At 40.2% G+C, this 21367-nt stretch overlaps 1 protein-coding gene across 1 annotated transcript; it reads left to right on the top strand.

Annotated features, from left to right (window-relative positions):
• Positions 1-45: 45 nt before the first annotated feature.
• Positions 46-18747, top strand: BRCC3 (BRCA1/BRCA2-containing complex subunit 3). The gene is made up of 8 exons (XM_075184691.1): positions 46-198; positions 2591-2711; positions 5402-5488; positions 5592-5680; positions 6579-6634; positions 12739-12870; positions 16629-16672; positions 18228-18747. Exons 1-8 carry the CDS (start codon positions 94-96, stop codon positions 18377-18379), a joined length of 786 nt encoding a protein of 261 aa, XP_075040792.1. The 5' UTR covers positions 46-93; the 3' UTR covers positions 18380-18747.
• The last annotated feature ends 2620 nt before the right edge of the window (positions 18748-21367 follow it).

The following is a 21367-nucleotide window of genomic DNA, read 5'->3' as shown; positions in this document are numbered from 1 at the left end:
GGATACTTCCCTCTGTACCAAGGTGCCCCTATGAGCTGAAACGCAAACATCGGCACAAGAGGTCTAATTTTTTGGAAGTGATAAGGACGGAAAATGGCGGTGCAGGCTGTCCACATAGAGGGAGATGCATTTTTGGTCTGTGTGGCTCATTCTCTAAGCACAGAACGAGAGGAGGTCATGGGCTTGTGTATAGGCGAGGTAACAACTGTTACAACTTTGCGTGTATATCTGTATTTATTGGCGATATATTATTGCTTCTCGTCTCTGTAATATATACTCTATTCCCGAGGTACTTACAGTTAACCCCATCTTTACCGACTCCCCAATACTGCATGTTTTTTATGTTTCCTATCTTAGCACATTTTAGTTGATTCACTCAAAAAGAGCAACGATTGCCGGTTATTATTTTCCCTGTGTTTTTTTGCAAGTTAAAGCCAGGCATGCCCTGTTGGACGGCTTGTGTGGACAAGGTTAAAATTCACAGTTTTATGCGGTATGAATTTAAATGTCATGCGCTTCAACTTAAAGTACTTAAGCACACATAAACAGATTCTAGATCTAAGTCATACTTGCCAACTCTCCCGGAATGTCCGGGAGACTCCCGCATTTTGGGGGAGTCTCCCGGACTCCCGGAGGAGTATGGCAAAATCCCGCATTTACAGAAATAGGGCCACAATACCGCGATTCTCCGGGAATCGCGGCATTTGGCCCCGCCCCTGACTGTAAAATGACGCGTTTGCGTCATTGCGTCACGGGGGGCGGGTCCAAAATGACGCAATTTTGGAGCCCCGCCCCCCGCACGCCCACCTCCTCCACTGAATCTCCCGGAAAGCAATGGGAGAAAGTCGGCAAGTATGATCTAAGTTAAGCCTCAAAGCCTTGTTTCAACAGCAAGTCTTCCTTCAGACCTCAGAGGTAACATAGAAATAATGTGAAAGACTTTATTGGAAAATTGGACTTTGAATTGGATGGACTGTGTACATAGCATCAAGGTGGCTCAGTGGTTAGCACTTCTGCCCTACAGCACTGGAATTAGTGGCGCTATATAAATAAATGGTGATGTTGATAGCCTATGTGAATGACATGCTATTACAAGATAGTTTCAGCTTTTTCTTCCAGCCAGTTTATTTGCCCCCTAGTTGCAACTCCAAATTAAATCATCCTGTTGCCTCAATAAAAGTTTCTGGTTCAGTAACTGATCACTGACTTCCCGAATAACCAAGGAACCTATTCAGTGCACAACCTGAACATCTCTCAGAACTTTTATTAAACATGATAGCATTTATATTTTTAAGCCTGAAACAAATGCTTTTGGCAATAAAGTTTTGCAAGTGGTAATTTAACTCCTGCTGTCCATGTCTGTGCTCCCAAAGGAGAGGTGATGGAAATTATTGTCACCTGGAAACATTTGGTCTACCAAAATAAAATTATACACACACTTCCTCAGTTTAGGGGTAAATTCGAAAGAAAGAGAAAAGAGTGTAATTTTAAGTGTAGTTTGGGCAGCACTTCGGCCTTACAGCACTGGGGTCATGAGTTCAATTCTGTTCTCCCTGTGTTTGCGTGGGTTTCCTCCCACACTCCAAAATGAACATACTGGAAGGTTAATTGGCTGCTAACAAAAATTGACCCTAGTCTGTGTGTCTGTCTGTGTCTGTTGGTCTGTGTGTGTGTTAGGGAAATTAGACTGTAAGCCCCAATGGGGCAGGGAAGGATGTGAGTGAGTTCTCTGTACAGCGCTGCGGAATTAGTGGCGCTATATAAATAAATGGTGATGATTTTAAGTGTACCTGATTAAAATTACACTCTCCTTTCTTTTGAATTTAGAGTTGCAAGTGTAAGTGTGCGTCCTTCGGAACATAAGAATATAGTTTAAAAAAACTGGTTTTGGAATAGAGCTGATATACTTTATTTCCTATAGACCATGTTCTTGCGCCTAGTGTGGTTGGGAAATTTTTATTTTTATTTTTTTTGTCTCCGTTTAGGGATGGCCTATTGTTGAAATTTTATCAAACAACAAACTATAGCGCACAGCAAATCTAAGATATGAAATAGAGAAAAAAATCTGAAAACATAGTATCACATATAAAAGGCAAATGCTAAAAGTATAAAACTGATGAAAAACGATAAATGATAATTCTTTAGTAGATATATCAATCCTTAATGTCCAAGCATTTATAGTATGTAGACAACGAAAATAACTCCTCAATTTCTTATCTTAGATTTGCTGTGCGCTATAGTTTGTTGCTTGATATTATCTTCAGCAGGTTGGGATCCTCCACTAGTAACAGCACGCGTATCTTTCAGTTGGCCATTGGACTGGGGCACTGTTTTCAATCTTTAATTGGCAGTTTATTGTTGAAATTTTGATGCAATCTCTTTCTGCTTTATCCAGGTGGTCAGGGCCGGGATGATGTGTGTGTACGCAACCGGCTTTGACATTGTGTTTTTATATGCTTATGGAATCCTGGAAATAGTAGTACCTTATTCCCATGATATTGTTGGTGTAAAAGGAAAACGACTTTCATATTAATGTATAATCAGTAGTGTAATGAATAGAAGATAAATTGTTGTACTATATATCTCACAGGTGGACACACAAAGAGTTGTACACATTCACTCAGTGATCATCTTACGGCGTTCCGACAAGAGGAAAGATCGAGTAGAGATTTCACCTGAGCAGCTGTCGGCAGCTACTACAGAAGCTGATATATCCTAAATAACGTGTATGTATGAATATGTGCATGTATGGAGATAGAGAGCGATATATATATAATCTCTATTTTTTTTTTTTCATATTTCACACCAGTTAGTGATACTGGTGATCATCCTTAAGATACAAATGGGAATGATACATTACATAGTAAAGCAGAGCTCCTTTTTCTACAGATTCTGACACGCGTTGTCAGGGGGTAGCCCAGCCCCCTGATCCGACCAGGCACCAAAACGTCTGATATCACATCAGATAATTTAACATCAGGATGTGATATTTCTATAGACGTGGAGTTAGCGCAGTTTAACTACAAAATTCACATAAATCTGTGATTTCCTAAAACTTGCTATTAGCATTATTTATGTAGTTTGTCTATCTTGCATGTTACACAATTTAAGTTTCACATCAACCTGTGAGTTCCCCAAATTTGCTGTCTACATTGTTAGGAGGTTTCCTGTTTCTCTAACAAAACCTGTTAACAGGTAAGAGCCTCCTGCTGGGCATTCAGGCTGAAGCATGTGTTTTTCATTTCTGAGGTGAAAAGTTATTTCTTTGTGAGTCGGCCACAATTACCAAGACTAATGGGTCTGCTAGAAGGTCTGTGCCACAATACACCTGTGCCAAATGTAATTATATAATGTAAACAGACAGGCAAGTGCCGCTGCAGCAGATCTCCTTATAGAAGAGAATAGCTTGTGCGGCCATAGTGACAGAGCGGTGAGTAACATTATGTCTTCCCAAGTCTTCCTTGATTTTAGCCCAACGTCTGTGGTTCTTCTTATATTATATTTCGACAGAGCCAAGTCTTTCTGGCCAGATGGGGAAGTGTCTCCAGTGCATGAAGTGTTTCAGACGTTGCCTTTAGTGCTTTTCATTCTGGACTGTTTCAGCGGGAGCTTCTCGCCATATAGTCCAGGTACCCCCTTCAGCTGGACAGGCAGATCATTGATTTGTGCATGGCCACACATTGGTACTCATCAACCTCCACAGGAGTAACCAATCTAACACCCAGTGACATTGCCATGCGAGAGACAACACGTGTAATGTCCTGGGCTATGCGCCAGTTTCCGGTGATATCAACCACATTCATCCCAGGTCTGGAGTACTGGGAAGAATGATTTACCTAGGCTGAATCAAGATCCATCAGGAAGTATGTTCTCTCCACAGAGATGTGGTGGTTCGGCGCTTGTTTTTGCCAGAGATATATCTTTTGAATTCGGGTCTGCACTACTTGGTTCCTCAATTCTGTGCAACATCCACAGGCCCAGGGCAGTTTCTCTGGGTGTACCTGTTTTTGCAGATTCCCATGCTCCTTCGGGTGTTGAAGCTTCAGTGAGTACGGGTGGCTGCCTTTGTGGTCCAGATTGGTCGCGCTGGACATGTATTTTGACATCCTTAGGATGGCTGTAGGTGTGCCTTGCGGTTACCTCTTTATTCAATTCTTCTAGTCTATGATCCTCTTTAGTGCCACTCTTTTTGTCTGCTTTGGAGGCGTGACTACTGATACAGTGAATCTTCGGGCCAGGGTTTTTCTTCCCACAAGCTTGTGCAGACACTGATTTAAAGTGAGGGAAACCAATATCATCTGCTGTTTGGTGCTGTGTATGGAATGTTTATATTCTGTTGTCTGAATGTCAGTTTTTACTGTCTTTCTGGTTTTTCATCTGGCAGAGCGGTGTTTCGCAAAAAACTTTGTGTCCAAGGGGGGTGGAGGATCTCTGTTTCCCTTGAATCTTGCGGTTGTAGCTTCAACATTTTGTCTTAGTCTCCATTTTCTGATGTTCTTTGCACCTTCTGGTTGGGGTCCGGACGCTCAGATGCTATGTGAACCTTACTGCTTTGGTTTGTAAGTTTGTTTTACGAAGCTGCTCTGTGCATTTTCAGATTTCCATCTATTACTGTATCAAACACCCCATGTAATTAATTCCCAGTCAACCATCGGAGTGCCCCTAATTTCAAATATTCTATATTTAAAGCTGCACTATTACCCAGGAAAATATTTTCCTATGGTACCTCTTCCCTCTTTGCAGAATCGTATAATTGGAAATCCAGTAGCGCTACAATCACTCCCTCTTTTTATAATTTTATCTAGTTCACTTGGTATGTCACCTTATGTAAAGTCTGAAATTTTACACTGTCACTGACACTAACAGACCATACCGTTTGAGAGCATTGTTGTAGATGCAGCTTTGAAAGTAAGAATGGTAGTGTTAGACTGAACAATCATCCCATGAGTATAAATTTGTGTACACCATGTAATCCAGGGTGCTAAGGTTTTATATAAAGGCACTCTGAAGGTGCTATTAAGGTAAAGCAGTTTGGTATGTTATGTTCTAGTTTACATTTCATGGCAGTTTTCCTGATTGTTGTTTTGGTATAGACCATTTTAGAAAGCGGTTTTGGCCATGATGGCATCCTACATGCTTGCACTGAAAAGAAAAGAAAAAAAAACAAAACCTTTTAAATGTGTATAAAGTAATGTGGTTTTTTTTTTTCTTTTAGAATAGATACAACTTTATTATGTACGGAGCTATAGCTGTTTTAAGTTGCATGGTGTACATAAGTTTTGTTGTGTGGTGTTGGGGGGTGTTTTTTGTTTTTTTTGGGGGGTTTTTTATTTTTTGGGGATTGGTTATTACCCTCTCTACTTCACTATCCACTCATATTTCCCCTTAACAACTCTGCACAGACTGAGTGAGATCACTGGACGTCCCATGCGAGTTGTTGGCTGGTATCACTCCCACCCACATATCACTGTTTGGCCCTCCCATGTTGGTGAGTGTCTTCGATAAATATATTTGAGGGAGTATGTGTAGCTGTAACAGAAATGGATAGAGATATAGTTGGCTTTCATGTGTGCTCTCTTGTCCTTATTCAGATGTGCGCACTCAGGCTATGTATCAGATGATGGATGTTGGATTTGTTGGACTAATCTTCTCTTGCTTTATAGAGGACAAGAACACGAAGGTGAGTTTTTTAAAATGGAGCGAACCTGTATGATTATTCCATACACCCAATTTTGGACTTAATATAAATGAATACTGGCAGATCTTTAGGCGCTATAACCTCATCCCCAGTTACATAATCATTAATAGTGTGAACAATAATGAATTTGAGTCCACCTTATAGAACTCGTCTGACTCAGATGTTTTTGAAGGTAAGGAGCCGTATACGGAAGAATGTGTTGTGGGATATGGTGTTTGATATGGTGGACTCAAACTTATTAGTGTTCACATGATTGATTACATAACCTCATGAGGTTATAGTACCTAACGATCTGCCAGCATTCATTTATATGTGTTTATATCGTGAATTAAGTTGGAACTCATTTGATGTAATAAAGCTGCAATTTCTGAGAATTGGAGCGCGCTACCAAGTGTTATTTCTATTGTATCTAATATCTTACGATGTAGGAGTCTTGATAAAAAGGACATTGAATTATTCTTAGGGTCTTTCTTCTGTTATCGTTTTAGGACCTAAAAGAAACCTTTTTGGATTATTTTAAATACAAAGCAACATGCTGCTTTGAGTGTGAATACTGCTCATGATGGAGCTGTTCTCTCTAACGTCAGAGGCTCTTTATCACTCCACTAGCCAGAGGGGCTATGGTGTAGTTAAAAAACATTAGAGTTTGGCGATATTCTAATATTTGTAATAACATAGGATAGTTGGTTAAAGTTAAATGAGTGTAACAGGAAAAATAGTTCCTTTAGTTTATCACCAGGTCGTCCAATAGTAAATAATGGCATGGGACAGGTGCATAACGTTTTTTTTCTCAAATGAGTACAATTGTTATTTTCAAGTCTTAATCTAACGTTCATTTATATTGCTATTTTCACTTTTTTTTGTTTCCCAAACTGCTCAGACAGGACGTATTCTGTACACGTGTTTCCAATCAGTCCAAGCCCAGAAGAGCACTGAGTAAGTTATTTTATAAGAACATATTTTCTTCTCTTAAGTTGAACTATACGTCCACTTCAATATACATCTTGAGTCTTTTTTCCATGTTTTTGATTTTCAGTTAATCCTGCTTGGTGTTTGATTTTGTCTCTTTAATATATAGATTTATGTATTATGTCGAATATTTAAATTTTCAATTTCTGTTTTTTGTTTTGTTTTTTTCTTGATAGTCATTTACTGCGATGTGTTTGTATTCTTTTCTCCTCATTTGTCTTCTGTTGTACTTCTACATATACCTTTTTTTTATTACACTTTTTTTTTCTATTTTTTTTTTTTTTTAAATGATAAACTTCTCACAACATAGTATAGAATGCTACTGACATTTGGGGAAGACTACTGAGTAATTTAAGACACTAGTAAGATAGAAAGCTAAATATCTTAAAACATAATCATTAAGAGGACATCAATTTTTTTTATACCTTTTTTTTTTTTTTTTTTTTTTTTTTTTTTTTTTTTTTACTGCTCTTGTTTTATAGTCACATGAAATAGGCCTAAATACTCGAACATAGATTTGTGCTTATACAGCACAATTTATTACCCTTGCACTATTGTTATGTCTGGAGAAACCACAATACTTCTGCAGAGAGAGACAAGAGGCAATCTATAGTTTTAGAGAACTAACATTGTTGAAATGTGAATGCTTAAAAGGAATCGGTCTTAAATGATAGTTTTTGATACATGGTTGAATCACAAATGACAGTCCTAATTGCATTACAGAAATATATAGCAAGGGTCCTTTACGCAAAAGAATTTGCAGTCTAATGTGGATTAAAGGAATTGATATAAAGGTATAATTTCTTATGTTAAACAGTGGAGCAGCTCAGAAGTCTGACATCTGATGGCGCCTATTCTTTTTTGCATGTGATGTTACACTTTTATTTTACAAACCGCAAGCCATAACATTTAGTGTTTTGAATCTCTTTAGCCTCCTCATTTATTTCTGTTTGTTTATTCTGGCTTGTCATTTTCATTTACTGTGATGTCTGTCATCTGCTGTCCATGTGCTTGTAATGTTGGACTCTTCTAGATACCATGCATTATTATCTTTCAGATTTCTGAGCTACTGATTAGTCATTCTTCATTACTCAATCGCCTCTTGAAGGCAGCATTTCATTATTTTTTCGCCTTTTCTCTGGATTGTCTATAAGCAAATTCTTTTAATTGCTGCTTGTTTGTTGCCATCGTGCTCATGAAACCATTAGTTTTAAAGCCCTTAACAGTTTTTAGTCAATAAATGCATGACTTTCTTTCTCTCTGAATAATTTATAAAAACAGACATTTGGGTATGGGAAAAAGCACTGCTTGCCTACCTGAACCACAAATCTAATACCATGTTGCTATAGTAGTTTTAGTGTTGGAAAATGCATAGAGATTTGTCATTTCCTAGCACAATTGTTCAGGTATTTAGCTCCAGCTGATCAGAAGAAGCATTCATTGTGAGCACTGGACAACTGTATGCAACTTGCTCTATTGTCTGTCATGACTTAGTCCATCCAGCATTTAATAGGATGCTGAGAACACCAGTGTCCACTGTGGGTTCATTGTTTTCAAGGATCATGGTTTTTAGTGTTAGTGCTGTTCTGTTATTTTCACTTTATGGTGAAAACATCGACAGGTAGATTACCTGTGTTTACGTAACCCAGTAATTTTGTAAACCTGTATTTTATTACTGTCAAACCTCTACCTCTTTTCTAATATAGGTCCTCTTTTAAGTCTCTTGATACAGTTGTACTTAATGGACATTTTTTGTTTTTACTGCCTTTTTTAATACATTTAGCAAAGTTTCATTAATAAATTTCATAATTTCCCTCAAATCGCCATCAATCCCTCAATAAAAGTTGCTATGGTAAGAGTAACAGTCACAGATATGTGAGTAAAATAACTTAAGGTATTTGAAAGAAATTTGTCAGAAAGCATTTTTTTTTTATTTTTTTTGCTTATGTATAATAGACCCATTGACTTTTAAGGTGCCCCTACACAGTGTGACCTACATGCTTGACCCAACCATGCCACGGCCAGTATCTGTCATACATAGATGTGGTCAAGTCTAATTGATCTGACTGTTGCTCGGCTTATGCAGTCAGATCATAGAGGACACGGGGTGGTTGGACAATGATTGTATACACAGTGAGATGCCGTCATTGTCCAACAATCTTTTTAGGACCATGCACACTGTATTTTATGGTCAATAAGGTCTAAAATTTCCTTAGGGATTCATTCCTTTTGGTGTTGATCACATATATTTTCTATGCTAGGAGAACACATTGTTTTTGGTGTTCCCATACCAATTATTACTGTTACTAGCATTGCAGCAGTGTTTGCCGTTTTTTTTTATTGCATTTTCTTCTATCCACATGCACTTACTGCGGGTAAATGCACTGTGGTAGCCTACAGTATATTTCAAACAATAGTCAAATGCCTGCAACACAAGCATGCCAATGTTGGCATTTTGTACTCATCATCATCATCATCATTTATTTATATAGCGCCAACATATTCCGTGGCGCTTTACAATTGGGGACAAACATAGTAAACTAAACAAACTGGGTAAAACAGAGAAAGAGGTGAGAAGGCCCTGCTCGCAAGCTTACAATCTATTGGACAATGGGCGTTTGACACATGAGGTTAAGTCTACGTTTGCAGTCGGCCCAGCCAGACTGCAAAGGTAAAAGTGACTCATAAGCTAAATGATCCTGTCACACAACAATGTTGGTCAAGGGGTAGTTGTGTAACGTGTGGTAATAGGGTAATGTAGTGAGGTTAAGAGGGTGGTTGAAGAATATTATATGCTTGTCTGAAGAGGTGGGTTTTCAGAGAACGCTTGAAAGCTTGTAGACGAGAGCAGAGTCTTAATGTGCGAGGGACAGAATTCCATAGAGTGGGTGCAGCCGAAAAAAGTCCTGTAACCGGGAATGGGAGGATGAGAGACGCAGATCTTGTGCAGAACGGAGTTGCTGAGTTGGGAGATATCTTTGAGATAAGAGAGGAGATGTATGTTGGTGCAGCTTTGTTGATGGCCTTGTAGGTTAGTAAGAGTATTTTATATTGGATTTGGTAGAAAACAGGCAACAAGTGTAGAGACATACAGAGTGATTTAACAGAGGAAGAACGATTTGCCAGGAAAATCAATCTTGCCGTAGCGTGCAAAATAGATTGTAGGGGTTTTGGGGAAGACCAGTAATGAGGGAATTGCAATAGTCAATGCGTGAAATAAGTGCATGAATTAAGGTTTTTGCAGTGTCTTGTGTGAGATATGTGCAAATTCTAGAAATGTTTTTTAGATGTATGTAACATGATTTAGATATAGAGTCAATGTGGGGAACAAAGGATAGGTGTGAGTCAAGGATTACACCTAGGCAGCGAGCTTGTGGGATGGGATTTATGGTCATGTTATCAACAGAGATAGAAATGTCAGGTATGCTCTTGTTGGTGGGTGGGAATATTATTAATGCTGTTTTAGAAAGATTAAGTTTGAGTTGGCGAGAGGACATCCAAGACCAAATGGCAGAAAGACAGTCAGTTACACAGGACAAAACAGATGTCGAGAGATCAGGAGAGGATAGATAAATTTGGGTATCATCTGCATAGAGATGATGCTGAAATCCAAAGGAACTTTATTAGATTTCCAAGAGAAGCAGTATAGATAGAGAACAGCAGAGGACCTAGCACTAAGCCTTGCGGTACTTCAACTGATAATGGAAGCGGAGCAGAGGTGGCCCCAGAGAAATTAACAGTGAAAGAGCGATTAGAAAGGCAGGATGAGAACCAGGATAGAACAGTGTCTTGAAGTCCTAGGGATTGCAGTGTTTGTATGAGAAGAGAGTTGTCAAAGGTGTCAAATGCAGCTGATAGATCCAGGAGAATTAGGAGAGAGTAATGGTGTCTAGTTTTAGCAGTGATCAGATCATTGACAACCTTAGTCAATGCAGTCTCTGTGGAGTGTTGAGAACAAAAGCCAGACTGAAGAGGATCCAACAGGTTGTTTGCAGAAAGGAAGCGTGTGAGGGGAGTGTAGGCAAGTCTCTCTAGAAGCTTGGAGGGGCACGGCAGCTGAGAGATGGGATGGTAATTTGAGAGAGCGTTTGGGTTGGAATCTTGTTTTTTTAGAATGGGAGTAATCACTGCATGCTTGTAAAGTGATGGAAAGATGCCAGTAGAAAGCGTGAGATTACAGATTTTAGTTAGAGGTGAAATGAACACAGGAGACGGGGATCTACCAATTTGCGAGGGAATAGGATCAAGAGGACAGGGGGTAGAGTAGGAGGATAAGAAGAGAGTAGAAATTTCCTCTTAATTTGTGGGGTCAAATGAATGGAGCGTGTCAGAGGTTGGTGGGAAGGAACTGAGCTGATTGCTTGTCGAGGGAGAGGATACCAATTTTAGTCTGATCTTATCAATATTGTCCTTGAAATAGGAAGCAAGATCCTGGACACTGATAGTAGACGGAAGGTTTGGGGTTGGAGAATTGAGAAGAGATTTAAGTGTGTTAAAAAGGCGTTTGGGGTTAGAATCCTTAGCATAAATAAGAGATTGGAAGTATGTTTGTTTTGCAGTGTCCAGAGCATTTCGATAGGAGCGGTAGATAGATGTATATGTGAAGAAGTCATTAGAGGTGCGAGATTTACGCCAGTGACGTTCTGCTCTACGGGAAAGTTTTTGAAGATTTTGCGTTGCTGTAGTGTGCCACGGCTGACATCGAAGTCGACATGTAGTATGTAGTGTCACTGGAGCCACTTGATCAATGGCTGTTGCTAAGGTTTGGTGAAGATGAGGTACTGACATCTCAGGGGAGAGAAGGTGTTGGCGAGAGGTGGAAAATTGTTGAAGATTAATAGAATTAAGATTTCTGCAGGTATGAGGAGGCTTGATAGAGTTAGACGGTAGAGAGGTTAGAGCAGTGAGAGTGAGCATGTAGCTGATAAAGGTGATCCGCGAGGGGGAAGGGTGTGTTAAGAATGTTAGAAAGTGAGCATAGTCTAGAGAAAACAAGATCAAGGCAATGGCCATCCTGATGAGTAGATGATTCAATCCACTGGGAGAGGTCAAGTGAGGAGGTTTGAGAGAGTAGTTTGGAAGGTGGGTTATCAATGGGGATGTTAAAATCACCCAGGATGAGGGTGGGGATGTCTGAAGATAAGTGGGGGAGCCATGCAGAGAAATCCTCAATAAATTGTTGGTGTGCTCCAGGGGGACGATATATCACAGCAATACGTAGAGAGAATGGATTAAAAATGCGAATAGCAAAAGATGTGAACGTGAGTGATGGGACATTTTGGTAGAACTGTGAACGTGCACTGTGGGGAGAGAACTAGTCCAACCCCACCTCCTTGTCTGCCTTCAGGTCTGGAGGTGTGGGTGAGATGGAGGCCACCATGTGAAAGTGCTGCAGGTGAGGCAGTGTCTGATTGCATGAGCTATGTTTCTGTTGCCAGAATGTTGAGGTTTTTTGAGAGGAAGAAATCATGAATGGAGGCAAGTTTGTTACAAACAGAGCTGCATTCCAAAGGGCAAATTTAAAGGACTTTGGAAGAGAGGGGAGACAAGTGATGTGTTTGAGTTTTGCTATAGAGCGGTAGTGTTCTGATGTATGTGTGTGTGGGGGACCTGGATTAGGTGATATATCACCGGCTAATAGAAGCAGAGAGAGAGAAAGATAGGTAAGGGGATTGTAAGATGTGTGACTTTTTATTTTCTGGCGACAGGTGGAGACTGTACTTGTTAGAGATAATAAATAGGACAACAGTTCATGGGTGTTAACTAGAGGTGAGTGGAGTAAGGCAGGTGCAATGTGGACAAATGTTTGTGTTGGTGGAGGGGTGAAAGATAATGCCATGAAAAGAGACCAAGAAAAGCAATTTGTTAAACATTTTGATAGAAGAGTAAAAGACTAACAAACCACTAGTGACTACCTAGCCTAAGTTTATATTGTCTGGCAATGGCAAGTTTTGATGCTACAGTCTGTACATTGTAAATATTTCTATGTGCCTTACCTTGTTGGATCAATTGTATTTTAATAGCTCTTATTGTGCCCTTATTTCACATATATTACTAACCACATTCAACAGGTATGAAAGAATAGAAATACCGCTTCATGTGGTCCCTCATGACACCATCAGGAAAGTTTGTCTGGAGTCAGCTGTGGAGCTTCCCAGAATCCTTTGTCAGGAGGAGCAGGATGCTTACCGCAAAATACACAGGTACTAACTAATACTGAATGTTTTGGGAAAGAGTATGACAAGAATGCTACTAAATTTAAATCTTTTAAACACTTGGAAGATGGATTGTGGAGCGAAAAATGAGAAATCAATTACAATATAGTTAGTTGATTGGTGTATTATTGGGACCTCACCCTTCCTCATTTGTCCTGAACTCCCCCACGATCATTATGGCATCAAAATCTGCCAGTTCAAGCTGCCCCAGAATTGTGAGGACTTCAACTGCACCAAACTTCTCCCTGACCCAAAGAGCTGTGGTCTCTCTCTGACCCCAGTATTGGCCTCACACCGCTGTTTCCTTGTTGGACATCACAAACCACACTTGCCTGGCAAGAATTTAAACTTGCATATGGAAATTGTCGCACCAGTAATAATTTTTGAGACTGTATTTCAGTATAATCAGTGATTTATTGTAGTTAATGGAGGTTATGTGCTCTTACATTTTTATAGTAAATATTGTTTTATTTCTTTGAGGTGCTACTGTAAAAATTAATTAGACATACATTTGTAAAGAGACAGAGTTCGTTAAATGTAGAGCACTTGCAGTCCCATATATTCACATTCAGAGATTCCATTAATTTAAAAAATTACTTTTATCGCTTACATATAAAATATTAGACTTAAAATAAGCTAAATAATAACAAAAGCGAAAAAAGTGAATTGAAGTGGTATTTTAAAATACTGAGCATACCTTAAACCCTTTTGGTATTTGATTCTCACTATAAAAATTCAGGGGTTAAGTGATAAATAAACCTTATTATACATTTATATATTAGTCATATTTGTTTTAATGCTATTTATATTGTTTGATAACATTAGTACAATATTATCCTTTAGCTTTCATAATATTTATAAAAGTTTGAGCAAGTGTTTAGAGTAAGATGCTCCCAGTTTCCTTCTGATGTTTTATATTGGTTAAAGCCGGGATTAGTTGACTTTATGCTATAAGTAGTTTAGCGATTGTTATGCTATATGTATCGGTACAATTTGGTTTAAACATCTTACTCAGCATTCATTCATACATGCTAAAGTACAGCTGTGAATTGCTATCTACCTTTGATAGTTTTACTCCCTCTTGGGCTAATTTGAGCTTTCCAAAGTCTATTAGATTTACTATCTTGGCGGTATTCAGTTCCCATTATCAAATTTGGATATGGTATGCTCAGCAAACGCGAACACTCATTTCGCTGAGTTAGTTTTATCAAGGTGGAAAAAACTATTCCCTGCTGTAACCATATAAAACAGCAGGAGATACCTGCCCATGTGTCGTTCCCCCCCCCCCCCCCCCCCCCCAAACACACACACAGCTGTAACCATATAAAACAGCAGGAGATACCTGCCCATGTGTCGTCGTCCCCCCCCCCCCCCCAAACACACACACATACACACACTTTGCTGCAAATCTTCTCATCCCTTCTCTCACCTACCTCCCCTTTACCTGTGCACTCTGCAACAAACTCGTATCAACCCAAGACCTTTTCCTGTCCTACTCCTCCTTTCTCCTAGCACTTCCTGAAACCGGGATCTGCCCCCTCAGAAAACACTGTCCCCACTGCACTCTCCTATGGCGGCCTCTCCATCCACACTCCTCATCTTGGTGACCGTCATGGCAGCGGATTTGGCATTCCTACAGTCTCATTGCTGTGCCTACAGCATCATTCCACTTGAACCCCCACTTGCCTTCTCCTTCGAAGTTCACTCAATTTGGCTGTTTTTTTCTTCTTCACCTCAGCATTACTACCATCCCCTAGTCAACCTTAATAACTTTGTTTGGATGGCTTTGCCACTTGCTTCCTCTTATTCTCTGGGATTTCAATAACCCCATTGACACCCCTACTTTTAGCTACAGTGAATATAAAAAATCTGCACACCCTTACTGAATTTACAGGTGTTTGTGATATAAAATCTGAAAGCAAGATAAGCCATGTCTGACCTGTTTTTTTACATTTTAATGTGACATTACAACCAAATAAAATTCAAGTGAAAACCAAATAGACAATTTTTAAGAAACGGAAGTAAAAATAAAAAACTTACAATACCACCTTCAATAAGGGTGTGTAAGCTTTTTATATCCACTGTAAGTCAAAGGGTAGGTCTTGCTTCTCATACTCCTTGACCTCTCCATCACTTTCAACACTGTTGATCACACTCTTCTCTTTGACACCCTTGACATTTGTGAAACTGCCCTCCCTTGGTTTGTCTGCTACCATGCAGGTTCCTTCTTCAGTGTCTCTAATTCTGACTCTTGCACCCATCCTCTTCTTCTCTCTTATCTGTGTCCCCCAAAGCTCTGTACATAGCCCTCCACTCTTCTCTTGCATCTCCTCTTGAACACTACTCTGGTCTCCACTACCACCTCTACACAGATGACACCCAAATATATATCTTTCCTTCCCCAAATTCTCACCATCTTTACTATCCTGTGTGTCCAACTGCTTCCCCACTATCTTCACCTGGATTACCCATTGCTTATTCAAATTTAACATGTCTAAATTGGAGCTTTTTTTTTTTCCTCTGATAATGTCACTTCCCCTCCACAGATCTCCCTCACACTTGACAACATCACTCTCCCCCTGTTACCAATGCAAGCTGCCTTAGGGTCATTCTCTACTCAGGCCTCAGCTTAACTGCTCACATCCAGTCCTTTTGCAGTCTTGTTGCCTCCTACTACACAAAGTTGCCCCTTTCTCACTGAGGTAACAAAAACCCTGTGCCACTTGCTCATTATTTCCTACCTTAACTACTTTACTTTAAACTTACTGACCTTAACCCTTTAAAATCCATCTGCAGTGCTGTGGCTAGACTAATCTCCCTCTCCTGCTGCTTCTCATCTGCTGCCCCACTGTATATCTATTCTGGCTCACAAGTCCTTCCAGAGTTCAGTTCAAGCTCCAGTCCCTCACTAGCACATCCTCTCTATCGCTGACCTCATCATGACATGCACCCCAGCTTAACCACTCCACTCCACCTCAGATCGTCAACTTTTCCAGAACAGCAGAGTTCACCTTTAATGGTGTTGTCTGGTTAGCATGTTCAGTTTATCTAGTTTACATCTTGGTCCTTGCCAATGCAACCTCCATTACAGGCGACCTGAGAGCATTTGTTTGCAAAGAGGGTGGCATATGATCAGCTCACTTGTAAACATATGTGACCATTCCAGGGCTCGCACAGGCTATTTACCCTTGCCAACTGGTGGAGAAAATATAAGGGATAGGCTGATAAAGACTCCCACACCAAGTGTGGGAGTCTTTGTGTACAGGTACAATACTAGTTTTCTAGTAGCCAACCTTGGGGTATCCGCTTCAGGCTTGATCCTAGCTGGCTCCTTTCCCATTGCTGCCGGCAATGGATCAGGCTGCGCTTGTCTTGATCTTGGCAGGATTGGTCTTTCCCAGGTTGGTTCCAACTGATATTCAGTTTAAGCACACACTATATAGATATATAGCAATGTTATTACTGGGAAAAGAGAGGGGGTTCCGACAGGCTTAACCTTGATTGAACATGCCCACTACCTGACTCTCCATGACATGGGGAATATGGAGAAAAAAAAGGTAAATTATCCCCAAGTAGTGCATATATGGGTTGTTAGTGCTGAGAAAAATAGTGTGGTAGCCTAGACAATTGGAGTGCATTTTGTCTGTGGTGACTGTTAGGGAGCCCCTTGATGTATACATTTTTTTGTTTGGGGGGAAAAGTGCAATATTTATGTAAAATGTTATAAATACTTTTATTTTTCTTAGTCTTGGACATCTGGATTCTGTAACCAAGATCCATAATGGTTCTGGTAAGTGACAATAATTAATTTAGAGAACATATGAGTGGCAAATAAAGTATAAAATATCACTAATTTCATTAGTGGTCATTAAATTATTAGTCTTCTCTTGTGCAGAGGGTTTAATTTGATGTGTGTTATATTGCAGGGCCATAAGTGACAGTGGCACAATTGGTTCTCCTGCACGCCAACAAAACATCCAGCCACTTCCACCTTTCCCACTGCTTTTTGTGGAAACATTCAGACTGCCTAACCACTTCTGTAGTCTCTAGAGCTGCTGACAAACGCTGGTCATATTGGCTGATGGCAGCTCTGTTATCTCCTCGCCACTAAAGGCAAGAATGGGTATAAATACACTGGCCACCAGCAAATGTGCTTTACGTAGCACACTGGCCATTAGCAAGTGGGCTTTTTACATGTTCACAATATACTGTGTGAAGTGAGTTCACTGTTGCAGTGGGAGGGGGGACATTGTAGGGTTTAATGTTTGGAATAGTAAATCTGACACTTGCGGTACATTTTTCAAATTTTAGCTTTGTAGTCAAAAACATTTGTCTTTTCACATTTCTGTGAAAACAGCTGGAACCTTTCATGTGCATTTAATGGTGAATATCAAACAGATACACACTTGCATTCTAAATCTGTAGAGTTGTGGTCACTTGTGACACCTGCATGTAACAGAAGTTAGGATATTACCTTTAATGTAAGTTTTCCTTTTTTACATGTGTTCAATGTTTATTGATGATTTAGTAACCATTCTATTATGTATACATAATTTCATGTAACCCAAAATTAAAATGAAAATAAAATCTAAATGTAAACTTCCTTTTTATCTCCTATAGAGCTAATTGATGAGTCTAGCTCAGGGGTCAGGGAACTTTTTTACCTTTTACCCCAAAATATATTTAGATACGCCGACGTTACCCCCCTTGATTTGAAAGGAAGGAAATCATATATTAATTATTGGAATTTAAAATTTTATTGAATCTATTAAAAATTTCTTTGAAAGCTTCAACTTCAAAACTTCAGGTTTTGGAGAAATGATGTTGCTTCATTTTTGATACGAGAGCATCAATATTGGGGCATTTTGATGTCAGAGCAATTTGGATACAGTCTTCAGCGTCCAATCGATTTCTCCGCTTTGTTTTTGTTTTGTTAGAGTGGAAAATCCTTGTTCGCAGACGTAGGTTGTTGCAAAAGGCAGAAACTTTTTGACTGCCTCTTCATGTGCAATTTTGAATGCCTTTGCAGCTGTTAACATCCAAAAATATGACAGATCTGCTTTGTTTTCAAATGCAATACGTGCTTCATTATTGCATCGAAGCTAAAGAAGTGCCTCTGCCAACCCTTGAGGCTCTTCTGGTACAACAGCAATTTCACATTTCAAGGGGTCTACAATCCAACTGACAGCATGTAAATCGGCAGCATTACCCCATTTGGGGTAACTTACCCTTGTTCCCTGACCACTGGTCTAGCTCCTCCTGAAAAAACACAGCCACAGTGGATGGGTTAATACTGTGTATATTACATTTGGGTGTACATGTGCTAGATTTTGTTTTTGTTTTAGTTTTCACCAAGAACCTATGTGGCCAGATGTCGGCAGTTAGTGGACCACTTCTGCAGTGGCTGGAAGACCGTCTGCAACAGAATCGGCAGCGAGCCCAAGAGCTTGAACAAGAAAAAGAAAAACTAATGCAGGAATTAGATAGTCTAGACTGATTTTATTTTTAAAAAAAAGTTTCCACTGTGAAGATCCCACTTCAGTGCACATGGTAACCAAAGTTGGCTATGGATTCTGAGAATCTAAAAGTACCAAGAGATAGATAGATATATATGTGTGTATGAGCTGTGTGCATTATAAAACTCATATTTACTGACTCCATTTTCCCCACCTCTGCTAATGAACAACACCTGCATTTAGTAGTAAATGCAAAAAACCTATGTAATTTTCAATTGGTCAACTGTCAATTAGCCATTCTCATTCATTGTTTATTTTTTTTTAAATGCCCCTATACTTCTGTGTAGAATGATATAACATTTGTTCTAAAGACTTAAAGTGACGCTTGTAATAAAGACCTCTAGAAACATTCGTGTGTGTGTATTAAAAATTCTAACGTGGTGCTTAAGTGGAATCTTTAGTCCACTTTAATTTATTTTTATGTTCTTGAAAAGAGATGCTGAAGATACAATAATGCAGTTTTTAAATCAAACTAAATCTTTGATAATCCCTTCTACCGTGTATGTGGAATAATCGGTTGACTTGTAAGCTTGTGTTATGGCTCAACTGTTGATTCGCAGGGTGCAAGTGTTGGCGTTGTTGAGAACAACTTGATTGCAGCATGTGTTATGAGAAGTCTTAGTGACTAAATTGGCTAACCTTAGCAGTTTGCATGGCCCTGTTTTACCTGATCAAACGCTCTTCCATCGGATCATATTTAATCTGGTAGGGTGGAATTCAACTGCTGACCATCGACGTATGTAAAATGACCAGTTCACTTGATACTTGATAGTGGTGAGGCTTGATCATTCGGCCTGTCTACTAAACCAGATCAAGCCATGTGTATGCCAGTGATCTCAAAACCATTGACAAAGGGCATATGACCGTGGTAGGGCTAGTCATATGCAGAGGAGTAGATACTACTGGCCCCTGAAATCAGAGGTCAGGTGGTAGATAATCTCTGCTGGAGAGTGTATGTAATGATAAGACAGGATAGAAATTGTATATTAGATTTGAATTAAAGACACTTCCTGTCTACCAAGGTGGACTTTACATTAAATATGGGAGCAAAATTGCTAATAGAAAATTATAAGCCATTGAGACTGACCTCGATCATCGATAAAATGTTTAACTATGTCTGAACAAACCTTCAATGGTTTTTGGAAATTTCCATGATATAATTCATAAAGAGTGGGCATGGTTTTATGGAGTGGTTGGTCTGGACAAAAGACCCTGATTAGTTTTATTTATGAAGAGGTAAGTTCCAAATAGAATATTGGTAAATACTAGGACTTATGGGAAAACTCATTTTTCTCTTTCCTACCATTGGGGGACACTGCGAGACATTGGGGGTATAGTAGTGGGTCTAGGAGTTTAGGCACTTATCAACTTCTTTGATCTTCACTGTCCTCCCCTACTATACCCCTCCTCTCTTGCAGATACCTCAGTTTTTTCTAAGTGCCTAGGAGATAGGTCACTGGTATAGGCTCCTGCCTATACCTAGATTAGTTTTTACACATTTCATGTTTTTATTTTCAATTCTTTTTCTTCAGGTGCAGAGCGGGACTAGAACTAAAGACCCAGGTGAATGAATAAGACACCAGCTCTGCTCACTCGTGGTCCCAACATAGGTAAGAAGCAGCACTGGGCTCACTTGCCCAGCACCTTTGCCGGCAATTCCCCTAGAAACAAGCAAAAGAGGGGGCCAATCCAAACGGAAATACTACCAGGGGCAGCGCTTGGTCTGTTTGCCACAAAGTAAGATATAGATCTCCTTAGCCCGCAGATAGAAAAGGTCGGGTACGGTCGCTGTCACAGCTCAGAAACGGACAGGATTGAAGCTGTAGCAGCCTCTCCTCCACATCCGTGACAACTGCCGGCAAGTCCTCCCTCTGGTCTCCCTAGACAAGAGCAGTGGGGGGACGGAGCAGCGCTCGCGCTCCTTAGGAGGCAAAGTGACTGCTAGAGAAGGCACACGCAACCTGGGCATAGTTAAATCAGCGTTTCGCAGAAAAGCAGACAGCCATATTACTAAAGGCAAGTTCGGTGGAGGCAGCCATTGTAGGGGAGGAGTCCAGGGAGGGACTTATCTACCTCCCAGGCATTTCCTGGTGCGGACGGTGGCCATATTGGACAAAGATCCTCCAAGGAAACATTGTGGATACGCTGCTGCCCGTCTCTGCCTCTCCTCACCTGGTATTTTTCGGTATCGTTTATATAGATTTACTGTGAAACGATTGGGAGCCTGCTTTGTGTTTTGCACAGAGATAGCTATCATACTCCGTGTTGGGGAGATTGGTGTTTGTAACAAATTCACCCTAGTCTTTGTGTATGTTAGGGAATTTAGACTGTAAGCTCCAATGGGGCAGGGACTGATGTGAGTGAGTTCTCTGTACAGCACTGCGGAATTAGTGGCGCTATATAAATAGATGATGATATATATTGTGCTGTATTATACCTGTGCAAAATGTAATTGTAAATTATATGTTGAACAGCCGACCAGCTTGTGACCCTGATATCCAGGAGCAACTCAGCCCTACTCGGGAGCCTACAGTTATGAAAAATCCAATCTGGGCAAGATCCCTGACAACGGCAAGGTTATCCAGGTGGCCACCGGAGGAAAAGGCACCTCTCTCCCTACTGGAACCAATAGGTCAGAGTTTTTACTCCAACCTCTTCCTCGTACCAAAGCCGAACAGCACATTCCATCCCATTTTAAACCTACAGTTGCTAAACAAACAGGTAAAGCTTCAGATATTTTGAATGTTATCGCCGGAATGGAACAAAGAGAATTTCATGTTTCCATAGACATCAGGGATGCCTACCTTCATGTTCCAATATGGAGGGGGGGGGGGTGGTGGGGGGGGGGGGGGGGGGGGGTCGTCATCAGTGTCTTCTCTTTGCGGTGGGGAGCTCCCATTTTCAGTTCAGGCCCCTTCCCTTTGGTCTAGCAACCGCGCCCCAAGTATTCACCAAGGTCACGGCGATAA

The sequence above is a fragment of the Mixophyes fleayi genome, chromosome 9 (genome assembly GCF_038048845.1).
Source record: "Mixophyes fleayi isolate aMixFle1 chromosome 9, aMixFle1.hap1, whole genome shotgun sequence".
In the NCBI taxonomy this organism is placed as follows: domain Eukaryota; kingdom Metazoa; phylum Chordata; class Amphibia; order Anura; family Limnodynastidae; genus Mixophyes; species Mixophyes fleayi.
Note: the sequence above shows the minus strand (reverse complement) of the source record. Positions and strands in the feature narration are given on the sequence as shown.

Excerpts from the sequence above, each read along its gene's own strand:
- BRCC3 (XM_075184691.1), top strand. The coding sequence starts at position 94 with ATGGCGGTGCAGGCTGTCCACATAGAGGGAGATGCATTTTTGGTCTGT. Across the intron at positions 6,635-12,738 it reads CAAGCCCAGAAGAGCACTGA|GTATGAAAGAATAGAAATAC; the intron begins GTAAGTTATTTT and ends CACATTCAACAG. Across the intron at positions 12,871-16,628 it reads GCTTACCGCAAAATACACAG|TCTTGGACATCTGGATTCTG; the intron begins GTACTAACTAAT and ends TATTTTTCTTAG.